Raw genomic sequence first — 21,354 nt, 5'->3', positions numbered from 1 at the left:
AGATTAACAACAATACCTAAAGAAATGGAACAATTATAACAATGTGCTGTAATGAAAGTTATGTGAATGTGGTCTCTCCCTCTCCCAGAATATTTTATTGTACTGGTCTCACCCTTCTTCCTCTGTGATGCTATGAGATGACACAGTGCCTGAGTGATGAGACGAAGGGAGCTGAAAGGCAGCGGCACTGGGACACAGCATTAGGCTACCACTGACCTTCTGTCAGAAGGAGCAGCATCTACTACCGAACCACGGTTGACCAGGGGTCACCGAAGCCGCGGAAAGCAAAACCATGGACAAGGGGTACAGTGTACCTGCTTTGCGTGACTGTGCCCCAGGGGAGTGTTTAAGCCCTGCTTCCTCCCAGATATTCCTCTGCCTCACCTCGGAGACCACAGAAATGAAAGGGGAAAGGCCCTTCAGAGCCTGGGCAAGCAAGTTGGGGAAGCACCTTCTCTGAAAATCTCTGAAAATCGACTATTTCATCTGCCTTGGGGGCGGCGGAGGACAGAGTCAGGGTCGTCTGAGCGCTGGCCTGGGAATCAGAGCTCCAGTCAAACCTAGCCCCCACCACCTCCAGCCTGTGACCTCAGCGAGCTTCTTACTTCGTTGGTTCTAACTTCCTCACTATGAAGTGAGGCTAAGCACCCCTAATTTGTAGGGTTTTTATGAGGGTCGAATGAGATGACACATGCAAAGAGTCCAGCACCCAGAAAGTACTCGTTAAATGCTAGTTCTCTTTGAGACTGAGAATTCTAAAATCCTCTACCGAGTGACTCAGTCACAGAGTTCTCTGCTGACAGGGGCGCTATTTGATAGTGTGAATGGATAACTCGGCTACCATAGGCTACACGGGAAGATTAGGGCCCCCAGGAAACAAGCAGCTTCAGGGGGCTCTATGACACGTTGGTGGAGCCAAACATATGCTCTGCTTCAGTTGCTATGGAGCTGCTACAATGGGCCTGATCACTGGACGGGAATGGCGTGAAACACAGGTTGTCCCAAGGAGGCATTTCGGCTCAGCTCAGAAACATATCTGTACAGGGTGGCAGAATGTTTGCATCTTGAGGAGGACTGTGGAAGCAGCATTAGGCTGTGGGAGAGCCAAGTCTGGTCACAGGTGTGACAGGGAAGAAGCTGCCCTGACTGTCCCCCGCCCCTTGTCTTGATTCCCAGGGCTCGGGGAACAGCTGAGGCTCTAGGAGAAGGCCTCTCAGGGTGGCCTCCTTGTGCCTGGCCAACGCCCACAGCATCGGGCCAGGTGCTGGCAGTTACATGCACACCGTAGCTGGGAGGGAGGACTTGATGTCCCACTGGAGGAAGGTTAGCAACAAAACACTCATGCCCCTTGTTTCCATACGTTCCTTTCTAGAATCTTCCTGTAATGATAATGCAAACAAAACTGTGAGCACAGTTCATTCACTGCAGGGCTGTGGCTGACAGCAAAGGGTTGGATGCCTCCTGATGCCTGTCCAGGGAGGACGCTTACACAAGTCATGGAGCACTTGGAGGATGGACTATAGCGCTGTCTCTAAAGACTGGCGGTTAAAGTTTGGTACAGGGTAAGAAAATGCTTATGATAGAACATCAGACGTGAAAAAAAGTGGGAGGTGAGTTTGTAGGTGTGCAAAATGTGTTTCTATCAAATTTTGTTTAAGACAGGCTCTGGATAGAGATATCTTATAAATGGTTTTGTTCTACACAGATATCCTGTTCCACTATTGTTTTGCATGACAGCAGCAGAAGAGGACCATAGAGGACCCAGCCTGGTGGTGGGGGTCCCAGAGTAAGGGGCCCGCCACTTCTGGGAGCTGCCAGGGCAGCACTGCCAACTCCATAGGAGGGAAATGGCGTTTTCCTAAACCAGAGAAGCCACGTGCCATGCGAAGCCTCCAGAAAACAAATGTTGGCCCAGTAACAGGAAGAGGTTGTAAGGGGATGGGAGGCTAGTTGGGGCTGAGGGCAAAACTTAAGCGCCAGGTTCAAGGGGAGCAGATGGGGGCCCGATGAAAGGCTTAGAGCATGGCTTCCTCCAACGGCCCTGCATCAGGGCATCTCCCAACTCACTCCCCTGCTCTTGGCAGGGGCTGGTTGGCTGTAAGAAACAGAAGCTCTTTAGCATAATACCCTCAAGGTCCATCCATGTTGCTGCAAATGGCATGATTTTGTCTTTTTTATGGCCAAGTAGTATTCCATTGTATGTATACACCACATCTTCTTTATCCATTTATCTGTTGATGGGCACCTGGGTTGCTTCCAAGTCTTGGCTATCGCGAATAACACTGCGATGAACATAGGGGTGCAGATATCTTTTTGAGTTAGTGTTTTCATGTTCTTTGGATAAATTGCCAGAAGCAGAATAGCTGGGTCGTATGGTATTTCTATTTTTAGTTTTTTGAGGAATCTCCCTGCTGTTTTCCATAGTGGCTGCACCAGTTTGCACTCCCACCAGCAGTGTATGAGGGCTCCCTTCTCTCCACACCCTCTCCAACATTTGTTATTTCTTGTCTTGTTAATTATAGCCATTCTGACCGGCATGAGGTGGTATCTCATTGTAGTTTCAATTTGCATTTCCCTCATGATCAGTGATGTTGAACATCTTTTCAGGTGCCTATTGGCCATCTGTATATCTTCTTTGGAAAAATGTCTGAGCAAAATAAGTCAGATGGAGAAAGACAAATACTGGATAATTTCAGGCACATGGGGAAAACAAACAAACACACGGATAAGGAGAACAGATTGGTGCTTACCAGAGGGGAAGGGGGTGGGGGAGGGTGAAAGGGGTAAAGGGGCACACGTGTGTGGTGACACAGAAAAACTAGGCTATTGGGAGTGAATACAATGCAGTCTATGCAAAAGCTAAAATAGGATAATGTCCACCTGAAATTTACACCATGTTATAAACCATATGACCTCTATAAAACAATGAAAAGAAAACAAAACAGAAACTCCTTCAAGCTGTCTCAACAAAAGGAGCATTTAGCAGAAGGAAGCGGGACTGGAGCCCCCGCAGGGAGCACAGGCAGCTCTCACTCGGCGCTTTCGGGTGGCAGGGGCCTCTGCCTCTCTCTGGGGCCACACGGCCTCCTGCTCAGCGGCTCTTCCGGCTTGCCCTGCTCTCTCCCACCAGCGCTTGGTTCCTGTGCCCAAAAGAGGTCTGAGGTCTGGGTTGCCGCCCTGCTGTGGCCTCGCCTCTGTCTAAAAGGTGATAGCTGGGGCGCACCTCTGCCTGCAGCTCCCCAGTCCTGGGAAAGGGCAGGAACCTGAGTGGCTCTAATTGGGCCAGCTGTCAGGACCACCGAGGCCTCTCTGCCCACAAGGAAAGGGCTGCAGCTGCGCAGTTGTCTCCCCTGCGCTCATTCTCCACTCCCCTTCAAAGCCTTGCCCTCACCCTCACTTGCAGGGACCGCCCGTCCCCTCCTGTTGTGCCTCTCCCAGGACGCCCTTCAGAACCCTTTCCCATCAGAAGGGTCTGTATTGGCCTCATAGCAAAAATCCCCACTTCGTTCCAGTCCCGGCCCAAGCCAGCCCCTCTGTTCCCAAAGACCCTACTGGGAAGCTACGCACCCTAATGGCCTTTAGCCCTGTTACCAGGCTTTCTGGCATCTCCCGTTTGTGCTCCTAATTAGGACCCGGGGGTTGGGAGCAGAGCTCCTGCGTGGGCTTCCTTGGAGTCCCCAGGACACCTGAGAAGATGCTGAGCTCCCTGGATGACCAGCTGATTGTCACCACGGGATTTGGCTGGTGGCCAGCAACAGGTGTGTGGCACGCAGACGCTGATGGCCTGTGGGGACTTTGCCGAGGAGCCAGGGTTAAAGATCAGCCAGCTGTGAGCCTCCGCTTGCTGGGGCTGCAGGAGCCGTGTGGGAGTGGATGTGCTTGGAGCCCAAGGACAAAGTCCCACAATAAATTACGTGGCCCAGAGCTCTCGGCCATTTCCTCTTGGCCCTTCCGCCTCCTGCTCCTCTCCCTCACTCTCCCACAGCCCAGAGCCCTGGCACTGCCTCCTTTCCCTGCTCCTTCAGAGTGCTGACGGTGGAGGCAAAGAGAGTCGGCGAGACCCCCCGTCCTGACAAGGTGAGGGCGCACCGGGGGCCTTCTGTGTCTGCCAGGGGTACTGGGCAGGCTGTGAGGACGGGAGGAGGTCGCTGGCAGGAGGTGGGCCGGGAGGCACAAACCTGGGGAAGCTCTGCAGGGCTCACCTGGAAACAGGGAAGGCCTGTGACGCACTGTGCTGGAGAGCCCCTCCAGGAGCCCGGGCATCGGAAACCCCAGCCCAGAGATTCGCCTGCCCATCAGGCTGCAGGGCCAGCCTGGGGGCTGAGGAGGAGGAGCAGAAGCTCTCCTGGCCTCCGCTGCAGGAAGGCAGACTCCCTGACAGAGGGGACGGAGCCCCCTAGCATGAGGCTTCACCTTGGACTCGGGCGTGAAGGTTAGCCTGGTGCCGATAACTGGGCACCTGGCACACGTCAGCTGTGCCATATGTGCCATCTCACTGCGTCCTCACAGCACACTGGTGTCACGGCCTCCTTCCTACAGGCAAGGAGACTGGAGCCCCTGGAAGTCAAGATGTCCTCAGGGAGAAGCAGAGCCGGGCCTCAACTCAGAGCCCGGGCCCGTCTGACTCACCCACACACCTTCTCGGACAGTTGTGTTAGTCCCCTCTGAAAGGCCTGGGCCGCCAGGGTGAGGCAGGACCCTGCCTGCCTGGCCTCACAGCCTCCTCTGCGTGGGAGCATTGGGTCATTGGGGGAGGCGTGACTGGGGGGAGGGGTGCACTGTGGGCTCCCAGGGGCTGCCTCCCTCAGCTGTCGGATTGGTGGGCATCCATGCCCACTTCACAGAGGAGGAAATTCGAGACGCAGACATTGGGGGGTCTGGCAGCTGGCAGGTGTGGGGACCCATCCTAAATCCCCTAAAGCAGGTGTGTTTGCTCCCCACGACCAGGCTGGTCCCTCGGACTCCACTCTAACTCTTGACTTGAATTTTGTTCTAACCCATAAAACCCTGAACTCCCTTCAGGATTTTAGTCTGAAGAGAACCAAAACTCTGCTTATGGCTCCCTGGGCCTCGAGCACACCTTCCCCCCGCCCCTAGCCAAGGAAACTTCGATAAGAACCACCCAGCTCAACAGTGCTTCCTGGAGGGTGCTCCCCCTCTCCCTGGCCCCGGGGGTGCCCTGCTGTCTGGCCCTCAAGGCCTCCTCCCGGAGGCCTATCCATGTGTGTCTGTCTTGGGTCCAGCTGTGTGCTCACTTCAGCACCGGCTGGGGGTGGCAGGTCTGCAGCTCTGAGGAGAGGTGATGCCATAGGAACAAACACTTACCAGATACAGAAGGGGCATAACTTCATGCTTTTCACGCCTTTTGAAGGCTCTTGCTCCCACATTCTCCCTCAGGCCCTATGACAAGCCATTCATGGAGGAAGAGCAGGAATTATAGTATGATTTTCACAAGAGCACATTGAGGGTAAATGCTTTGCCCAAGGCCACTGGATATGAGCGCCTTTAAGGCACAGGCTGAGGATTTCTCTGTTGCCTGCACCCTCCCAGGGTGTGGCAGAGAATGGGCACTTGGCAAATGTGTGTCAAGTGAAGGAATGGAGTAGTTACTAGAAGGAGAGCTGGGAGACAGTCAAGTCTTCCAAGCCAGCGTCATCTCAGACTCTCTGGTCTACCTCCTCAATTAACCAACCAGCGGGCTTCACGCTCCTTCACTGCTGGCTGGCGGGGCGAGACTGCAAAAGAAAAGTGACCCGACCGGGGCCCAGACCTCGTGGGCGTCAAGAAGTCAGAGGCAGAGATCCTGGGGGCGAGCCCGGGGCGGGGACAGAAGTAGGTGAAGGAACCCAGCGGGCTTCGGAGGAGGGGACGATGATGGTGGAGATCAGGGATGTCCCAGGCTAAGGAAACAGAGTCACAAAGGTGCAGAGGAAAGGAAGTTCCAGTCCACTCGGGCTCTGTTGGTGCCTGGCAGGAAGCGCGTGCAGGCGCAGGGGCTGCAGGAGACGCTCTGTCCGCGCTGATAGGAATGTCTCTTCCGCATCGTCCTTCACAGTAGCCCCGTGCTACATGCGGCTACTGAGCACTCGAGGTGCAGCTAGTGTGACTGAGGAGCTGAATTTAAATGTTAACTGAAATTAGCTTAAATTTAAATAGCCACATATGGCTAGTAGCTACCATATTGGACAGTGCAGCCCTGGAGAAGGCAGCGCGTCAGACTAAGGAGGGGCGAAGTAGACTAAACAAGCACTTTGGAGCCAAACAAGCATGGGTTCAAATCCCGACTTGGCCACCTACCAAGTGTGGGAGCTGACGCCTCAGTTTCTTCTTCTGTCAAATGGAACCACATCACTTACTTTGCAGTGTTGTTGTGCAGATTAAATTAACCAACTACTATTGGGAAATCCTTAGCACGCACCTGAGAACAGTCTGAGGCCTGAGCCCCTGCTCTGTCCTGGGCGCAGGGCACAGAGTGCTGAGGGAGCAAAAGGGAACCGTAGGCAGCGGAAGAGACCGAAATGCACGTGGATACGACAATCTCTCTGTCATCCGTTGCCTGCCTTATTCAAAAAGTAAGCAAAAGAGAGTATTTGAGGCAGCTTGCAGATACCTATAGTACAACAGAATCAAAAATAAAGTAAATGAGAAATGAAGATGAGGCAGAAGTTAAGGTAGGAGAAGAGTGCAGCTGGAGAAAGACTAGGACCCGTAGTTCCCGGGTGCTGGAGACACAGAGCCACCACATCTATTCTGAGCTACCTGGTGGACAACGCGAAAACAAGATTAATAATGTCTTCGAGTTAACAAGCCGGTCTCAGGAGGAAGCCCATCTTTGCAGACGGGTTGTCGGGAAGGGGAAACCAAGTGAGGAAATGCCATTGGCAAAACCAGTGAATTCCAGAGGGCTTCTCAAGGGCTGTCTCTACAATGAAGGAGGGCTTCTCGAGGGCATCTCTGCCAAGCTCTCCCCGGGCGGGCTGGCAGCACCTGCTACAGCGAAGCTCAGGAAAGCTGTTCTCTGCGCAGGTGTGAGTCACGAGTTTCAATGCAAGGCAGTGAGTGCCCGTCCTGAGTGCTGCCCAGGGTCTTCTGGGACCAGAGAGGGGCAGGCAGTAGCTAGGACGGGTGAGGACAGCACCAGGGTGGCTGCAAGGAGACACAAGTCATGTCTGAAAGAGTGGACGGGAGATGAGGCTGGAAAGGCAGGCCCTTCGCCTGGACCCACAGGGAGCCGCGATGGCACTGAATGCAAGTGTGCGTGTCCGCTGTGAGGGGGAGAGATAAACTTGGTCTACTGGCTGCTGGTGGGACCAGCCGCCTTGCTGAATTCCCCACAGCTGGAAGGGGAGGAGACCCTGCTGGGAGGAGAGATTCTCCTGGCAGAGCTTGTTCACCAGGGCCACCCTGCCACCACCGACTCCCCAGGAGGGGTGAGGAGCCCGGCTCTGAGGGAGCAGGGTCTCTCAGCTCCACATTGTCATACACTGCGAGGTTTTTGGCAGTGAGGCCGGCTAGGCCCTGTGCCCCCTAGGGCAGGATGGGACGGAGGACTACAGCTTCATGTCCTCACCCTGGGCTTACCTGGGCAGAAGAGAAGGGAGGCCCAGTGAGGACCCAGAAGCATCGTGTCTCTGGGCCAGGGGCACCTCTCAGGGACATATACCTCTCAGGTTGCCAGTCACGTGGTACTCATGGGAATGGCACCTGTGGACATCACCCCGAAGGCCAGGCACTCCTGTGTGGGGTGGGACTCCCTTTCAATAGAGGATGTGTCCTTCTGCAGGCCCTCCGGGCTCTGGGCTGCAGAGAGGGGCTGAGCCGTCCCGGGCCACAGCAGTGCACGTGGAGGGGCTCAGAATATGGCCCCTTTCCCTGCTGTGTGCTGCCAAGCTCCGCACCACTGAGAGCCCCCGCCTCACGGGGCTGCTGCTCCCGGCAGCCCCTGCGTTCCTCCCCGTCACTGAAGCTGATGGCTGGTCTTGGCGGATGGTCATCGCTGTGGCACAGGGCAGGATTTCAGGCACCCGGACACTCCCGTGGGTAGGAACATAGATCATGAAAGCAATCTACGGCTATGGACAAGCCAAACATGACAGAAAGGAGCAGAATGTGAAGGAAAATTCCCCCCACTCCCTCCGTCTACACCACCTCCAATCCCGCTCTCCAGAAAAAACCACTGTTAATGGTTTAATATAATTATCTCTAAAGAAGATGTATCTCCATCTTTATATATATATCGCCTGTATTTCTGATCAAAAATGTCATAATACTATAAAATATAGTTTGCTTTTAATACATACACATACATCAACACATGTATTAGATCGAACCGTAGGAAAGTGCCAGTGTTTGTCTGTCCCGACCGACTGGACTGGCGAGGTCCAGCCGGATCCCTATGGCCTACTGGACTATGCTGACCTCCCCCGAGTGGCGGTCCTTCCTGCCTACACCAGCTGGTGCAGCCTTTGTTCTCCTCGGAGCAGTGCATTACACCTCAGGGACCCTGGGCTCCGGGGGAGTGGGGAGTAGGCAGTTAGCTGGTGGCATAGGATACCTTCCAAGCCTCTCAGTGTCTCCCCCAGCCCCTGACGCCCTTTCTGCCTAAAGAATGCTCACACCCCTTTCTGGGGCAAAGCTTTGTCAGCCCTCCAGGGGAGGGCTCTTTCTGGGCTGGCATCGCATAGACCAGAGTCTCAGTATGGGTTTTGCTTCTTGGACTCCAGTCACCTCATCTGTGCCCCACACACCATCTGGCACACAGCCCCCTGCCCACTCTGGCCCCCTCCAGGCCCCAGCAACACTCTGATTTTCTCCCCAGCTCCACCTCCCCACTCGCCTTTCAGCATTGTCTTACCCATTCCCTCAATCTTCCAGCTCAGCGATGCCCCAGAAATGCGTGTCAATGGTGTGTCTGTAGACCTCCAGCAGCTCTGAGGAGGGCTTTGGGGACCAGCAGCTCACCCTTATCCCCTCAGGTGATGGTCACCCCCATTCTGCTTCCTGAGGTTAGCTAGGCCCTGGGGCCAGGGCAGGATGCTGACCCCCATGGGCTCAGCCACTCTGACCTGCCTCAGAGCAGGACAAGAGGGCCTGAGCTAACAAGAAAGCATCTCACCTCCAAGAGGCAGGAACTTGCAAATGCCCAGGGCTTCCCCTCAGGGGCAACCTCGCTTGGGTCACATGCCCGCTCTGGGGTCCCGTGATTCACAGTCCCTGTCAGAAACACAGTTTGGACAAAGGGAGGAGAACGCCCCCAAAAGGACACAGGGGAAGGCATGTCAGGCAGACCAAACAATCAGCATCTCCCTCAGACCCCGGAAGGTCACGGTGAGGGCAAGGGCCCTGGCAGGAGATGGAGGGGCCTCCAGAGGCAAAAAGGAAGACGGGGAGCAGCCTTGCAGAAGCAGGGGGTGCGTCCAGGAAAGGGGGTGTGGCTGAGAGAGCCCTAGATGGACTCCGCCATGTTGGCCTGGGGCAGTGAGTGCAGCGTTTGAGGGCATGTGCCTGTGAGCCAGGGCTGGGAGGGCGTGAGAGTGAGAGGGTGGAGGCCGTGTGCCGGGGCGCCTCCTTCAAGCAGCTGGGCTGTGGAACAACAGCCAGATGAGGGCAGTAGCTGGGGGGTCAGGAGGCCAAGAAAGTTCATTCTGGGAGAGACAGGACCTGAGTTTATCCCTATGCAGAGAGGGAAGGACAGAAGAGCAAGAATGGATAAAGAGGTGAGAGGGAGGGGCAATCGTATTAGTTATCCATGGCTGCATAACAAAGTACTCCAAAATTTTGCAGCTTAAAATGACAAATATTTACCACATCACTTGACTTCTGAGGGTCGGAAATCCAAGTGTGGCTTAGCTGGGCAGTTCTGGGCCAGGCGCCCCGCGAGGTTTCTGTGCGATTTCTAGGGTTGCTGGAACAAAATGCCACAGGCCAGATGGCTTAGACAACAGGAATCTGTGTTCTCACAGTTCTGGAGCTGGAAGTCCGAGACCAAGGCCCTGGCAGAGTTGGTTTTCTGCGAGGCTTCCCTCCTGGACTTGCAGACAGCCGTCCCCTTGCTGCTTTGTCCTCACATGGTCATCCCGCTCTGCATGCATACCTCTGGCATCTCTTCCTCTTCTTCCGGAGGGCCTCGCTCATCTTGGACGAGGGCCCACCCTAAAGCCTTGATTTAACTTCATCCCCTCTCTGAAGGCCAGATCTTCAAGTACAGTCCTTCTCTGAGGTACTGGGGGTTAGGACTCCAACATGTGAATGTGGGGACGCAATTCAACCTGTAACAAGGTTGCAGTCAGGCTGTTGACCTGAGCTGTGGAATGTGAAGCCTCGGCTGGAAGTGGAAGGTCTGCATCCAAGATCACTGGCTGTGGACAGGAGGCCTCTGCTCCTTACCGCAAGGGCCCCTCCTCAGGTCTGCTTGAGCGTCCTCATAGCCCGGCAGCAAGGTCCTAGGCCAAGCGAACTGAGAGAGGACACAGAGGAGGCCCCAAGCCTTTTGTGAACTAGTCTCAGAAGCTACCCTCCATTTCTCCACCTTGTTGTGTTGTTAGGAGCGAATCACTGAATCTGCTCTCCAGGTGAGGAGAAAGAGTCCCCATCTTTTAAAGGGAGGAGTGTCAAAGAATTTATGGACACATTTTAACTACCACAGTAACTGGCAGAGCAAAAGCCCTGATAGAGGAGGCCAGAGACAGGGCTGAAGGGTTGGTGCGTGGCCGTCGGGGGGGTCCCGTCCTCTGGGCAGTCCCTTAAGTGCTCCCAGGGACAGGGGGATGCAGGAGCAGCAGAGCTGGAGGCTGAGGGTGGGTTATCTCTTCTCTCAGTGACGCAGATCGAGGTGTTCTGCAGAGTGAGCAGCGGTGGGGAGGAGCTTTGAAATATGGGGTTTTTCGCAGAAAGAGCTGATCAGGGCCCAAGAAGGGTCTCCGGACATTTCTAAAGTCCGGGGGTGGGGGGATGAAGGCCATGAAACTGCTCTGGCCTCTGTCTTCGAGGTATGACCCATCCCCGGCATGCCCAGCTCAGGGCTGGGACTTTGCAAGGTGAGAGCAGGAGACAACAGTGTTCACGGGAGAGGGGTGGACCAGAGGGGTCCACATTGTGTGCTGCTTATTATACTTTAATTTTATATTCTATCTATGAGTATTTATAAAACCACTTTGTTCCAAAAAAGATTTAAGGCAGTTTCGAGCCAGCCCTGATGGCCTAGCAGTTAAAGTGTGGCACACTCTGCTTTGGTGGCCGGGGTTTGGTTCCCAGCTGTGGAACCACACCACTCATCTGTCAGTAGCCATGCTGTGGTGGTGGCTCACACAGAAGAACTGGAAGGACTTACAACTAAAATGTACAACTATGTACTGGGGCTTTGGGGAGGAAAAAGAAAAAGGAGGATTGGCAACAAATGTTAGCTCAGGGTGAAGCTTTCCCAGCAAAAAAAATTTAAGGCAATTTCCAGGCTGGTTGGGATAGAATGAAGCTGGAAGGCAGGCCGGCAGATTGGGGAGAAACAGGGGTCATGACGACATGAGAGCACAGTTGCTCGGAGGGCATGCTGCTGGGCTGCGTGTGGCTGGGGAAAGGCAGTTGGAGGACATGGCTTCTGAGGTGTAGCCGTTCTGGGAACTGAGAAGATCAGGGCCATTCTCAAAGGAGTGGAGGTCACCAGAGTCTGGGGGTCAGAGGAGCGGGAGTCCAGGACATGTGGCAGGTCATTCCTCAGGATACAGCAGGATGTGTGAGGCACACCCAGGTGTCAGGAGCGGGATGGCATGAGGCACATGGAGGCTATGGGTGAGGGGACAGAAGGTGACAGAGCCAGAGACCATGGGTGGGCCTCGAATTTCTACCTGGAGTAGAGAAGCGAGGAGCCATAGCAAGAGTGTGGAGCCAGAGGCAGGGTGGTGACCCTCGAGTCTTTCCCACCCACTGCCTCCCTGGGTGATGGGAGACAGACCAGCCTGCAGGGCCACCTCGGTGGCACAGCGGTTAAGTTCACACGTTCGCTTCGGCGGCCCAGGGTTCACTGGTTCAGATCCCGGGTGCAGACATGGCACCTCTTGGCAAGCCATGCTGTGGTAGGCTTCCCACATATAAAGTAGAGGAAGATGGGCACAGATGTTAGCTCAGGGCCAGTCTTCCTCAGCAAAAAGAGGAGGATTGGCAGCAGATGTTAGCTCAGGGCTAATCTTCCTCAAAAAAAAAAAAAAAGAAAGAAAGAAAGAGGTGCCTGGGAGCCAGGATTCAATTAAGGGCTTCTTTACACTTTCAGATAGACTCTCAGACTTTCCCAAAGCAGAGGAAGTAGGGCAAAGAGCTTGGATTGCGGAGTTGGGCAGAAGAACCCCCTTCTTCACTCACCAGCAGAATAGCCGTGGCACAGTCCCGGCATGCTCCAGGCTCTGGAGCCCACCTGGAAACCAGGGACAGCAGCGTGTCCTCTCGGAGCCATGCTGCTACACGGGAAGGCCTCGCCCAACGGCAACTGTTAATTGTTGGTGTGTCAAGGTTCCCACCAAAGCAGGTTCCAGAGCCTGGCCCAGCTGGCTCACCATGCCTGCAGGGGTAGGGCTGGTGGAAGTCCCCTGGGCCCGCTTCCCTGGGGGGGAGGAGCAGGAATCTGGCCCAGCTGTGTCAGCAGCCTCGTGTCTGGGCATGATAATCCCTCAGGGATCTCAGGAGTGCTTCCTGGGGAAGGGCTGGGGACACAAACAAACATTTCACCAGTGCTCCCTTTGTGTCTCTGACCTCGCAGAGGACCTGCAAAACCCGAGCCATTTCCATTTCAGGCAGGAGCGTGCTAAGTCACTCGAAGGATCTGCTCCAGCTCGTGCACCTGGTGGGTGGCAGAGCCACACTTTCCCACGGTGCCTGCTGCCTCTCTGGCCCCTGTGGACACACACTCCTGCAGGGTCAGTGCAGGGTGGGAAGCCCAGGGCACTGAGCATCAGTAGGGAGAGTGAGCTGCAGGGTCCCTGAGGACACCCTTCCTACATTCTCAGACGCTGTCCACCCCAAAACATCCCAGCGCAGACTCCTTCTTTCTGTCTGTCCCCAGGAGAGCAGGGACAGGACCAGGAGAGGAGGTACCGTGCTCCTTTGGCATCAGGGAGAAAAATGTAACCTCGGACTTTGAAACAGAATCTACAATCTGATTACTGCCTCTTTGCATTGTAGGCTCTCAGAAGTGCTGGGAGGTTTAGATCGTCCTTAAACGTACAAATGCCCGTGCACTAAATAACAAGTGGGGTAAGACAATGCTTAGTCCAACAGAACAGAGAGGTAAAAGCTTCTTTGTCGTGTTCACCTGCCGCCACACCCCTCATCTTCTCTCCCCTCCCGGCTCAGTCTGCACGGCCCAAACATGCTGACCGTGCGCACCTTTCACTTCACCCGCTGCCTTCGCCAAGGTGGCAGCATCTCTCCCTTCTTTCCCCTGTGTGTGAATTCTTCCTCATCTGTCAAAGCCATCAAAGCACATCCTCTCCGAGGGCTTCATTCACTGTTTCATTGAACAGATATTTCCTGGGTCCCTCGTGGGGGCAGGTCTGCGCTAGACGCAGGGAACACAGTGACGAGCAAAGCAGAGCTGCTACCGTCTCATGCTGCTCATCCCCATGAAGGGCAAGGCCCTGGGGCTCAGGGTCAGGGAAGCAGCGGGCAGGGCTCCTCCTTTAGATTGGCCCCTGGTCTCCCTTCTCCACCTGCCGGGAGCAATCAGGCCTGTCTGAGTGCTCCCATAGCCCCTGGAAAGGAGGCAGCTCGGGGTGGGCTCCCAGCTGTGCGGCTGATAAGCTGGGCTACCTGTCCTTTGTCAAGCCCTCGTGTGAGGTGGGGGAGCCCCTGTGCTCTGGGATGCCGGGAGGTCTAGATACCGTGCATCACGTGTCTATAGCCGCCTGGCTGCTCCTCTCAGCACTCCCCAAGCTCTGTGGTGATGGCTAGTTTTCACAGACGTCTGACCAGGTAAAGTCCACGCTTCTGGATGGCAGGGACCATGTCTTAAGCACGTTCGGAACCACCCCACTTCCTGTGTCGAACCCAGTGCTGAGTGCAAAATAGACGTCAATGAAGAGGGGACTACGGAAGAAACTGAGGCAGCGTCTTCTTCTGCTTGGACGGGACTGTGACTTATTCGCCCGTTTGTTGGAGAGTCGTTTTTTGAGCCGGGCCCCAAGCCAGGCACAGGGGACATGCTGGCGAACACACACACGCCTGCCCTCCAGGGGCTCCAGGGCAGGGCCACGAGGACTGACGCTCTGCTTTCTGTCTGCACACAGGTGGTGAGGAGCTGCGCCTCAGGATGTCGACCTTCAGGCTGGTGAGAACTGCATCCGTTCCACCCAGGGGTTATTTGTGGGGGTTACCGAAGGCGGCGTCAAATCACTCCCAAGGAAGGGAGAGAGGCAGTGAGACCCCACGAGGAAGGCACCAGGGACAAGGGGGTTGAGGAACAAGACAGATTACATTATCTAGAGAAAACGAGCTTGGCAACCTCTGGGCCTTGGCAGGGTGGCCACACACAAGCGGCAATCCCTCTCTTCTATTCAGGGCTTTAAACGTCTTGACCAAGGGCTTGTTGTCACATTCTGGCAGTTGTGGGAGCTGCTCCAGAGAGGGTGGAGTCAAACACTGGGCCGGTCTCAACCTGGGGCTTGGCACCATCTTCCCTCAGCCCAAAGAGCGTCTGTTCGGGGCCTGCTGTGGCCCAGTGGCCAAAGATGGCTCCATGGGAAGGCAGGAGAAGAGCGTTGCATTGACAGTTGAGTCAACAAACGCTGGGACGCTGCCCTGCCCTGGGGTTGGGGTGGGGCTCCAGGCAACCCGGGTGGTGCGTGCCTGACACAGAAGCTCTGGGACTGGGGCAGGGAAGCCCCCACACCAGCCTGGGTGTCCCTTCTTGCCCTCCAGAATTCCGACCAAAACCCAGCAAAGCCAGATAGTGCTGCAAAGTCCTCTTTGATAAGAAAAGATTCCAAATGTTCTCCTCCTGAATGCCAAGCCGTAGGGTGGCTGTCGCCTCCTTCTGGCCCCTGGATCCACACGGCTGAGGGGGCAGCATCTCCAAGGGCGCGCCTCAGGGCTCCTGCCACCGAACCCTAGAAGTATCTGACTCACAGAATGGGCGGCTACGGTTGGTTTTCTCAATTACAGGAGAGATAAGGCTCGAGAGAGACCACCCGTGGTCTAAGCATTGAGGTTGCAAGGGCCTTTGGTAAGTAAATCACAAACATTAGAACTTGACACCACTTTGGGGCGTGAGGAGGTTTTAAGGCAGAACCAGGCTTATTTCACAAAGGAATATCCCATGGGATGCATTAGCTCCAGGAGTCCCACTGGGACCGTGAGGAGCTTCAAGCAGAGTTTAGAAAGATACCTCTTGGGGGCATGTTACCCTCAATCGTAATTGTGAGCTGCTCTATCATCGAACACTGCAAGTTCCATGAGAGGAAGGTGACCATTTTATTCATCAATGAACGCTTCAGAGGGCCCGAGCCACTGTTGAATAAAGGGCAGAACCATCTGACCTTATGCCGGGGTCCCGCCCCGACGGAGTCCGGGTTCCTGAGGGATGGACGGCGTCAGCGCGATGAGTGAGGAGGAAATAAAGGGGACGTGAGACTTGGGTTGGTGTTAGCAAGTCCGACTTTACTGTGCACAAGTGTCGTTTATATATTTTTCAGGATTAGTACAGAAATAGTTCTACAAATATTCTCAGAGAGATTAGGAAGTGAAAAACGAGCACAAGAATATTTATTAGCATTCTATTCTATAGAGCATAAGGTTAATGGTAGTCTTCTCCGCAATTAACTAGTGTTTGTTGTCTCTAAGCTAAAGGAGATAGGTACCTAGGCGTCTGTTGTGATTCACGGTAAAGTTAAATCAAAGAGAGAAGGTCCAGGCCTCCGGACAGGACAGCAGTCTGTCTGGTTACATCCTGGTGGAGCCATCCCTGCCTCCCTCAATCATTTACGCCATTAGTGTAGATGGTTAATGGGAACAAAAGGCGACTCCAGGGTGTCTTATCCCCAGGGCTATCTGCATTCTCAGCGGGCAGTTAAACATCTTTACATTTTTGCGCCCTTTAGGGGGTGGAAGCATTCCTTTGTCTTTTAGATTGTGGAGCTAACAGTCCCTTAAGCACACTGCCGGAGAAAGTATCACTTTGTTAGTAAAGTAAAGGGCTGAAAAGCTAAGCTAAACTGTATATCTTCAAGAATAAAAAAGAGAAATAAGTATAGGCATAACCTTGATAGAAAGCATGCATATAATTCAGAAAATATCAGGGGTGTCGGCCGGCCATTCTTCACCGAGGGGCATCCCTGCACCCCTCGCCCCTTCTACTCATCAATTATTTATTATTTATTGCTTTTAGGAGAAAACCTCTATAACATTTTAACAGAAAGCAGAAGGTCAAGAATAATATGTAGATACTTCTTGATCATCCAATTAACCAGCAAACTTAGAAGGACGATGCATATATATATTTAGACAAAGAACTGGAGGGAGAAGGAAACATTAACCAGATGGAGGCCATAAACCTAATTCGACATCTTAACTGGGCAGGATTCCTTTCTGATTGTCTCAAATGGGACTGTGTGCTCCTCCAATAATTAACTGAAAAATATCTTGAAAGTTACCTGCAGGTGGTCACATTCTCTTACTATATCTAATTTTCCCAGGAGGTAGTGCCTCCCAAGCAGCCACCCAAAGGAGTGAAAACTGGAGGTTAAGAAAGGAAAAGGAATGAAGGGCCATTAGAAGCAGCACAGGTTTCAGAACTATGTGAGGGGCCGGCCGGTTATTCTTCACCAAGGGGCGACCCTGCACCCCTCGGCATTAATCGGCTGGACCCTGTCAAACAGCCGATCAAATGATGTAGCCACGGCTCCCAGCAACCTTATTACTGGTGCATCATTTATCTGTGCCTACTCTGTGCTGGGCACTATTCAGGCTCTTAACCCATATTACCTGGCATCTTCACAACAGCCCTGGGAAGTTATCCCTTTCAACAGATGAGGAAACCGAAGCTCAGAGAGGTTAAGTGACTTGCCCAAAGCCATATAGCTCGTGGAATATAGAGTAGGGATTAGGACCCAGGTCTGTCTGACTTCAAAGGGCTTCCTATTAGTACACTTGGGCCGCCCCAACGACAGACCACACACTGAGCAGATTACACAACGAACATTTATTTTCTCACAGTTCTGGAGGCTGGAAGTCCAAGATCAAGGTGCCATCAGGGTGGGTGTCTGGTGAGGAATCTCTTCCTGGCTTGCAGACGGGGCCCTCTCGCTGCGTCCTCACGCGGCCTTCCTTCTGTGCACACACAAAGAGAGAGAGAGTTCTGATATCTCTTCCTCTTCTTCCAGAGACACCAGTCCTACCAGGTTAAGGCCCCACTTCTTTGACCTCGTTTAGCCTTAGTTACCTCCTTAAAGGCCCTATCTCCAAACACAGTGACATCGGGCATTAGGGTTTCAACATATGAATTTGGGCGGGGGACACAATTCAGTCCATAACAGGCTTCAATTTTTACTCTGATCTCTATTAAGAAAATTCAACCATGTTAAATAACTACATCATGAAAAGAGTCTTAATTTGTTAAAAAGCAACTAACAATGGCCCCCCCAAGGCTCGTGAACTCTTCCAGTGCAATTGAAGTGGGCTTTGAGTCAGAGAAGTTGGACTCGCACACCCCGGGCTGCGGGGGAGGCGGGCGCTTCTCCGGCAGCAGCTGAGCACTCCTTTCTCAGAGCAGAGGCTGGCCCGCTGCTTGGGGACGCTCTGTATTTTCCTGCTGTGGGACTGTTCCATTCCCCGGACCTCAGTTTTACCACCCGTCAGATGAACGTGGGGCTGTCTGAGACTCCTTAGGACGTCACAGGCAGTGCCCTTTCGGACCTGGATGACGCTCACTATGAGCAGGGGAGGCAGCGCCGCCACTTCTCAGGTGCAAAGATCACTAGCGAACCCCCCACCTGATGCCCCGGTCAGCCGACACCAACTCCTCCAGTCTTCCTGCAGCCTCCTCCAGGACTTCCTGTCCTCTCACGACCGCCTCTTGGAGCCAGACCAACCTTGGTTCAAACCCCAACACTACCACTTACATCTTTGTGGTAAAATGGGACTAATGATGCTATTGTTGTGCGGGTTACACAGGGTCATTGAACGCCACATATAATCCCAAACTTTGATAACAGCTCAGGACTGCTAGGCGTTCTGAATGGGTACAAGGTGGAGTGTGGTCTCGTCAGAAGGAATAGCACAGGCGAGGGCCCCAGGGAGCCAGATCGCGGTCGGTGCATTTGGGAAAGCACTGGGAGCGGTGGAAAGTGCCAGTGTTAACTCTGCTCTGCCCCAGCGGTCGGCGGTCCTGAGCCCAGGCGGTGCTGAGCGCCAGGAATGTGCCTGCTCCACACAGAGACAGAGGACTCAGTACAAAAGAAGGATGTAAAATATCTCATTAATAATTTTTATATTGACTATTGGTTAAAATGATAATATTTTTAATGTATTGGATTAAATAACAACATTCATAACATTAATTTCACCCATTCCTCTTTGCGTTTAAATGTGGCCACTGGAACATTATAAATCACATGCGTGGTTCACACTGTATTTCTATTGGACAGCGCTGGCCTAGTCCGTGCTAAGGATTTGCAAATGGAGCACTGTGGACAGCGTCCTTTTATAGCAGCTGAAGGGGCAGGATGAGTGCATTGGGCCTGGATACTTGCCCCACCCCTGAGGTGAGGGGGATGGTGTCCCCAAGAACCACGTGAACTGAGAACTGGGGAGACATACAAAAACTGAAGATTTTTGCGGAAGGTGAATACATTCTGCACTGCCCATGCATTTTTTCAACCATTAGGTTTTCCCTGGTTTCAGCTTCAGGGACCCCATCACGTGCACACGCACACACAGTAGCTGACTTAAGGATGAACATGCACATGGACGTTTCTCTCGCCCTGAGCACCAGCCCCTCCACCTCCCACCCAATGGGCGAGTGAAGAAACCCAGAGTTTGGAGCTGCCACACTTTCTGAGCCATCCCAAGTCCCTGGGTAGAGCGTGGCTTTTAGTCACTTTAATGAAATACCATTTTCCTTCCAAGTGAGAACGGTGAATGTTTGCATACCTCTGTGCAGGGGGACTGGAAACCCTTCAATGGGGAGACTGGGTGGAAATATTTTCAAATTCAAAGTGCCTCTCTGTTAACTTAGCACAGTCCCCAACTCATGAAGCCATGAACATTTGCTGAGCTTGATGGCAAATCTCTCATTCCTTATCCTCCATCAGTCTGTGCCTTATCAGGTGGGGAGGGGATCCAATGACCAGGCACTGGAATGTGGGGGCATTCCTGGGAAAAACAGGGCCCTCGGCCCCAGCGGTCACCATGCCATCTGTTCCTGCGGAAGGGACGGGCTTCTGTGGGGCTGCTGACCAACCCGTGCCAGGCTAGCCCAGAGGCCTGCTGCTGAAGACGCCTCCATGACTCCCCTGCGGGCACAGAGCCATCTCCAGGCTATCTCCTCCACTATGGGGGGAAGAGAGACACAGCGGGTGGTGTGTGGTGGGGGCCCAGTGCCCGTTCCGCCAGAGGCCAACAGATCCTGCCCGTCTCAGCAGACGTCAGTGCGAGGACACTGGGGTCAGGCCTCCCAGAAGTGGATTGTCCACAGCTTCGTGTCTTTGGGCTTCCTTGGAGTAATTTCTGTCTCAGGCTGGGGCGGGAGCTCTTTCTGCACCGTGGGCAGCAGCCAGCTGTCCCGCACTTCTTATTATGGGGAACAATGAAGGCAGCGGAGACCTCTGCTTTCTCTAACTCATCCTCGATTTCTTGAATCTCACTATAGACTTTTACTTTCTTTGCAGCTGACAGCTTCTGCTTTTTCTCTTCTCGGTCATCGTTTTCCTAATTCAGCTGCTTCTGCACAGTATTCTTTTTCTGCTGATAGAGTTCATGAAGGAGCTCTATATTTCTGCTGCTTGGCTCCTCGTTTATTTCCTAGTAGGTCTTTGGTCAGTGAACAAAAGTCACGTTCCAACTCTTCTATTTATTCTTCCAGCTCACGTCTGGCTGATACCTCCTCACTCAGTCTGGACTGGAAACAGTCTCTTTCATCTCTGGTTACTATCAGTTCTGCCGTAAGATGCCCTTCATCTGTCTTGGACTTTTTTTTTTTAAAGATTGGCACCTGAGCTAACAACTGTTGCCAATCTTTTTTTTTTCCCCCTACTTTTTCTCCCCAAATCCCCCCAGCACATAGCTGTATATTCTTAGTTGTGGGTCCTTCTAGTTGTGGCATGTGGGACGCCGCCTCAGCATGGCCTGAGGAGCAGCGCCATGTCCGAGCCCAGGATCCAAACCGGTGAAACCTCAGGCGGCTGAAGGACTCAAGCGTTCTGCCTGGATGGCCCCTGTCTTTGACTTTTGATCTTCTCGCTCTGGTGACTTGCCAGCTGTGTCAGCTGTGCACTGCAATTATTCACACTGGAGTTTCTTCCTCGTTGGAAGAAAGCTTCTCCGGGTCTCTGAGGGCTTCCGGCGTGATTTAATCAGATCTCAGAGCAGTGTGCTGCTCGTCTTATCCTGTAGCAACTGCTCCTTGGTGGTCTTTTTAACTTAGCTCTTGTTTTTACAAAGTTGTACAGGCACACAGTTTAAAGAACCAGTCCCTGACTTCCTCTGGCCCCGAGGTGACCACTGTCAACCCTTCTAGTTGATTCTCTGACATTTCTCTCTGTCTCTAAGAACACGCTTCCATTGCTACTTGAGTTTTGGGTTTCGACCGTCCTCTATTACTGACTTCCCATCATGTAAGGAAGGCCTTAGCTCCTTGCCCACAGCCCCACCCACAGCACTCACGTGTATACCGTCCGTCCCTCTGTCCTCCCGAAAGGGTGAAATCCTAGCTTTGATTAGCTGTACGTACTTATGAGTTTACTTATTTTCTCTGTGGAAATGCTACTCTCAGTGGAGCCATGCAGGGTGTTCTGAGCACTGGTACTTTCCTTTGCTAGACTTCTTTTTTTTTATTGCAGTAACATTGAATTATAACATTATATAACTTTCAGGTGTACGTTGTAATATATTTAGAATTCTGTGTAAATTACATCGTGTTCACCACCCAAAGACTAATTACAATCCGTCACCACACAGGTGAGCCTAATCACCTCTTTCTCCTTCCTCCCTCCCCCTCCGGTAACCACCAGTCCAATCTCTGTTGCTATGTGATTGTTTGTTGTTGTTTTTATCTTCTACTTACGAGTGAGATCATGTGGTATTTGACTTTCTCCCTCTGACTTATTTCACTTAGCATAATACACTCAAGGTTCATCCATGTTGTCACGAATGGCCGGA

At 53.2% G+C, this 21,354-nt stretch overlaps 1 protein-coding gene across 3 annotated transcripts in view; it reads left to right on the top strand.

Moving 5' to 3' along the window:
• Positions 1-3,923: 3,923 nt before the first annotated feature.
• MYO7B (myosin VIIB) overlaps positions 3,924-21,354 on the top strand; it is a 93,520-nt gene continuing 76,089 nt past the window's right edge. For 2 of the 3 annotated variants that reach the window (XM_014837756.3, XM_044769216.2), the window contains exons 1-2: positions 3,924-4,077; positions 14,271-14,311. In XM_014837756.3, the coding sequence (XP_014693242.3) occupies positions 14,294-14,311 (18 nt within the window). In that variant the 5' untranslated portion in view covers positions 3,924-4,077; positions 14,271-14,293. Of the gene's footprint in view, positions 4,078-14,270; positions 14,312-15,186; positions 15,206-21,354 lie in introns of those variants that run through there. The other variant, XM_070507356.1, reaches the window with a different exon arrangement.

This window comes from Equus asinus, chromosome 4, assembly GCF_041296235.1.
Source record: "Equus asinus isolate D_3611 breed Donkey chromosome 4, EquAss-T2T_v2, whole genome shotgun sequence".
Classification (NCBI taxonomy): Eukaryota; Metazoa; Chordata; class Mammalia; order Perissodactyla; family Equidae; genus Equus; species Equus asinus.
This window is presented reverse-complemented; position numbering and strand designations above follow the sequence as displayed.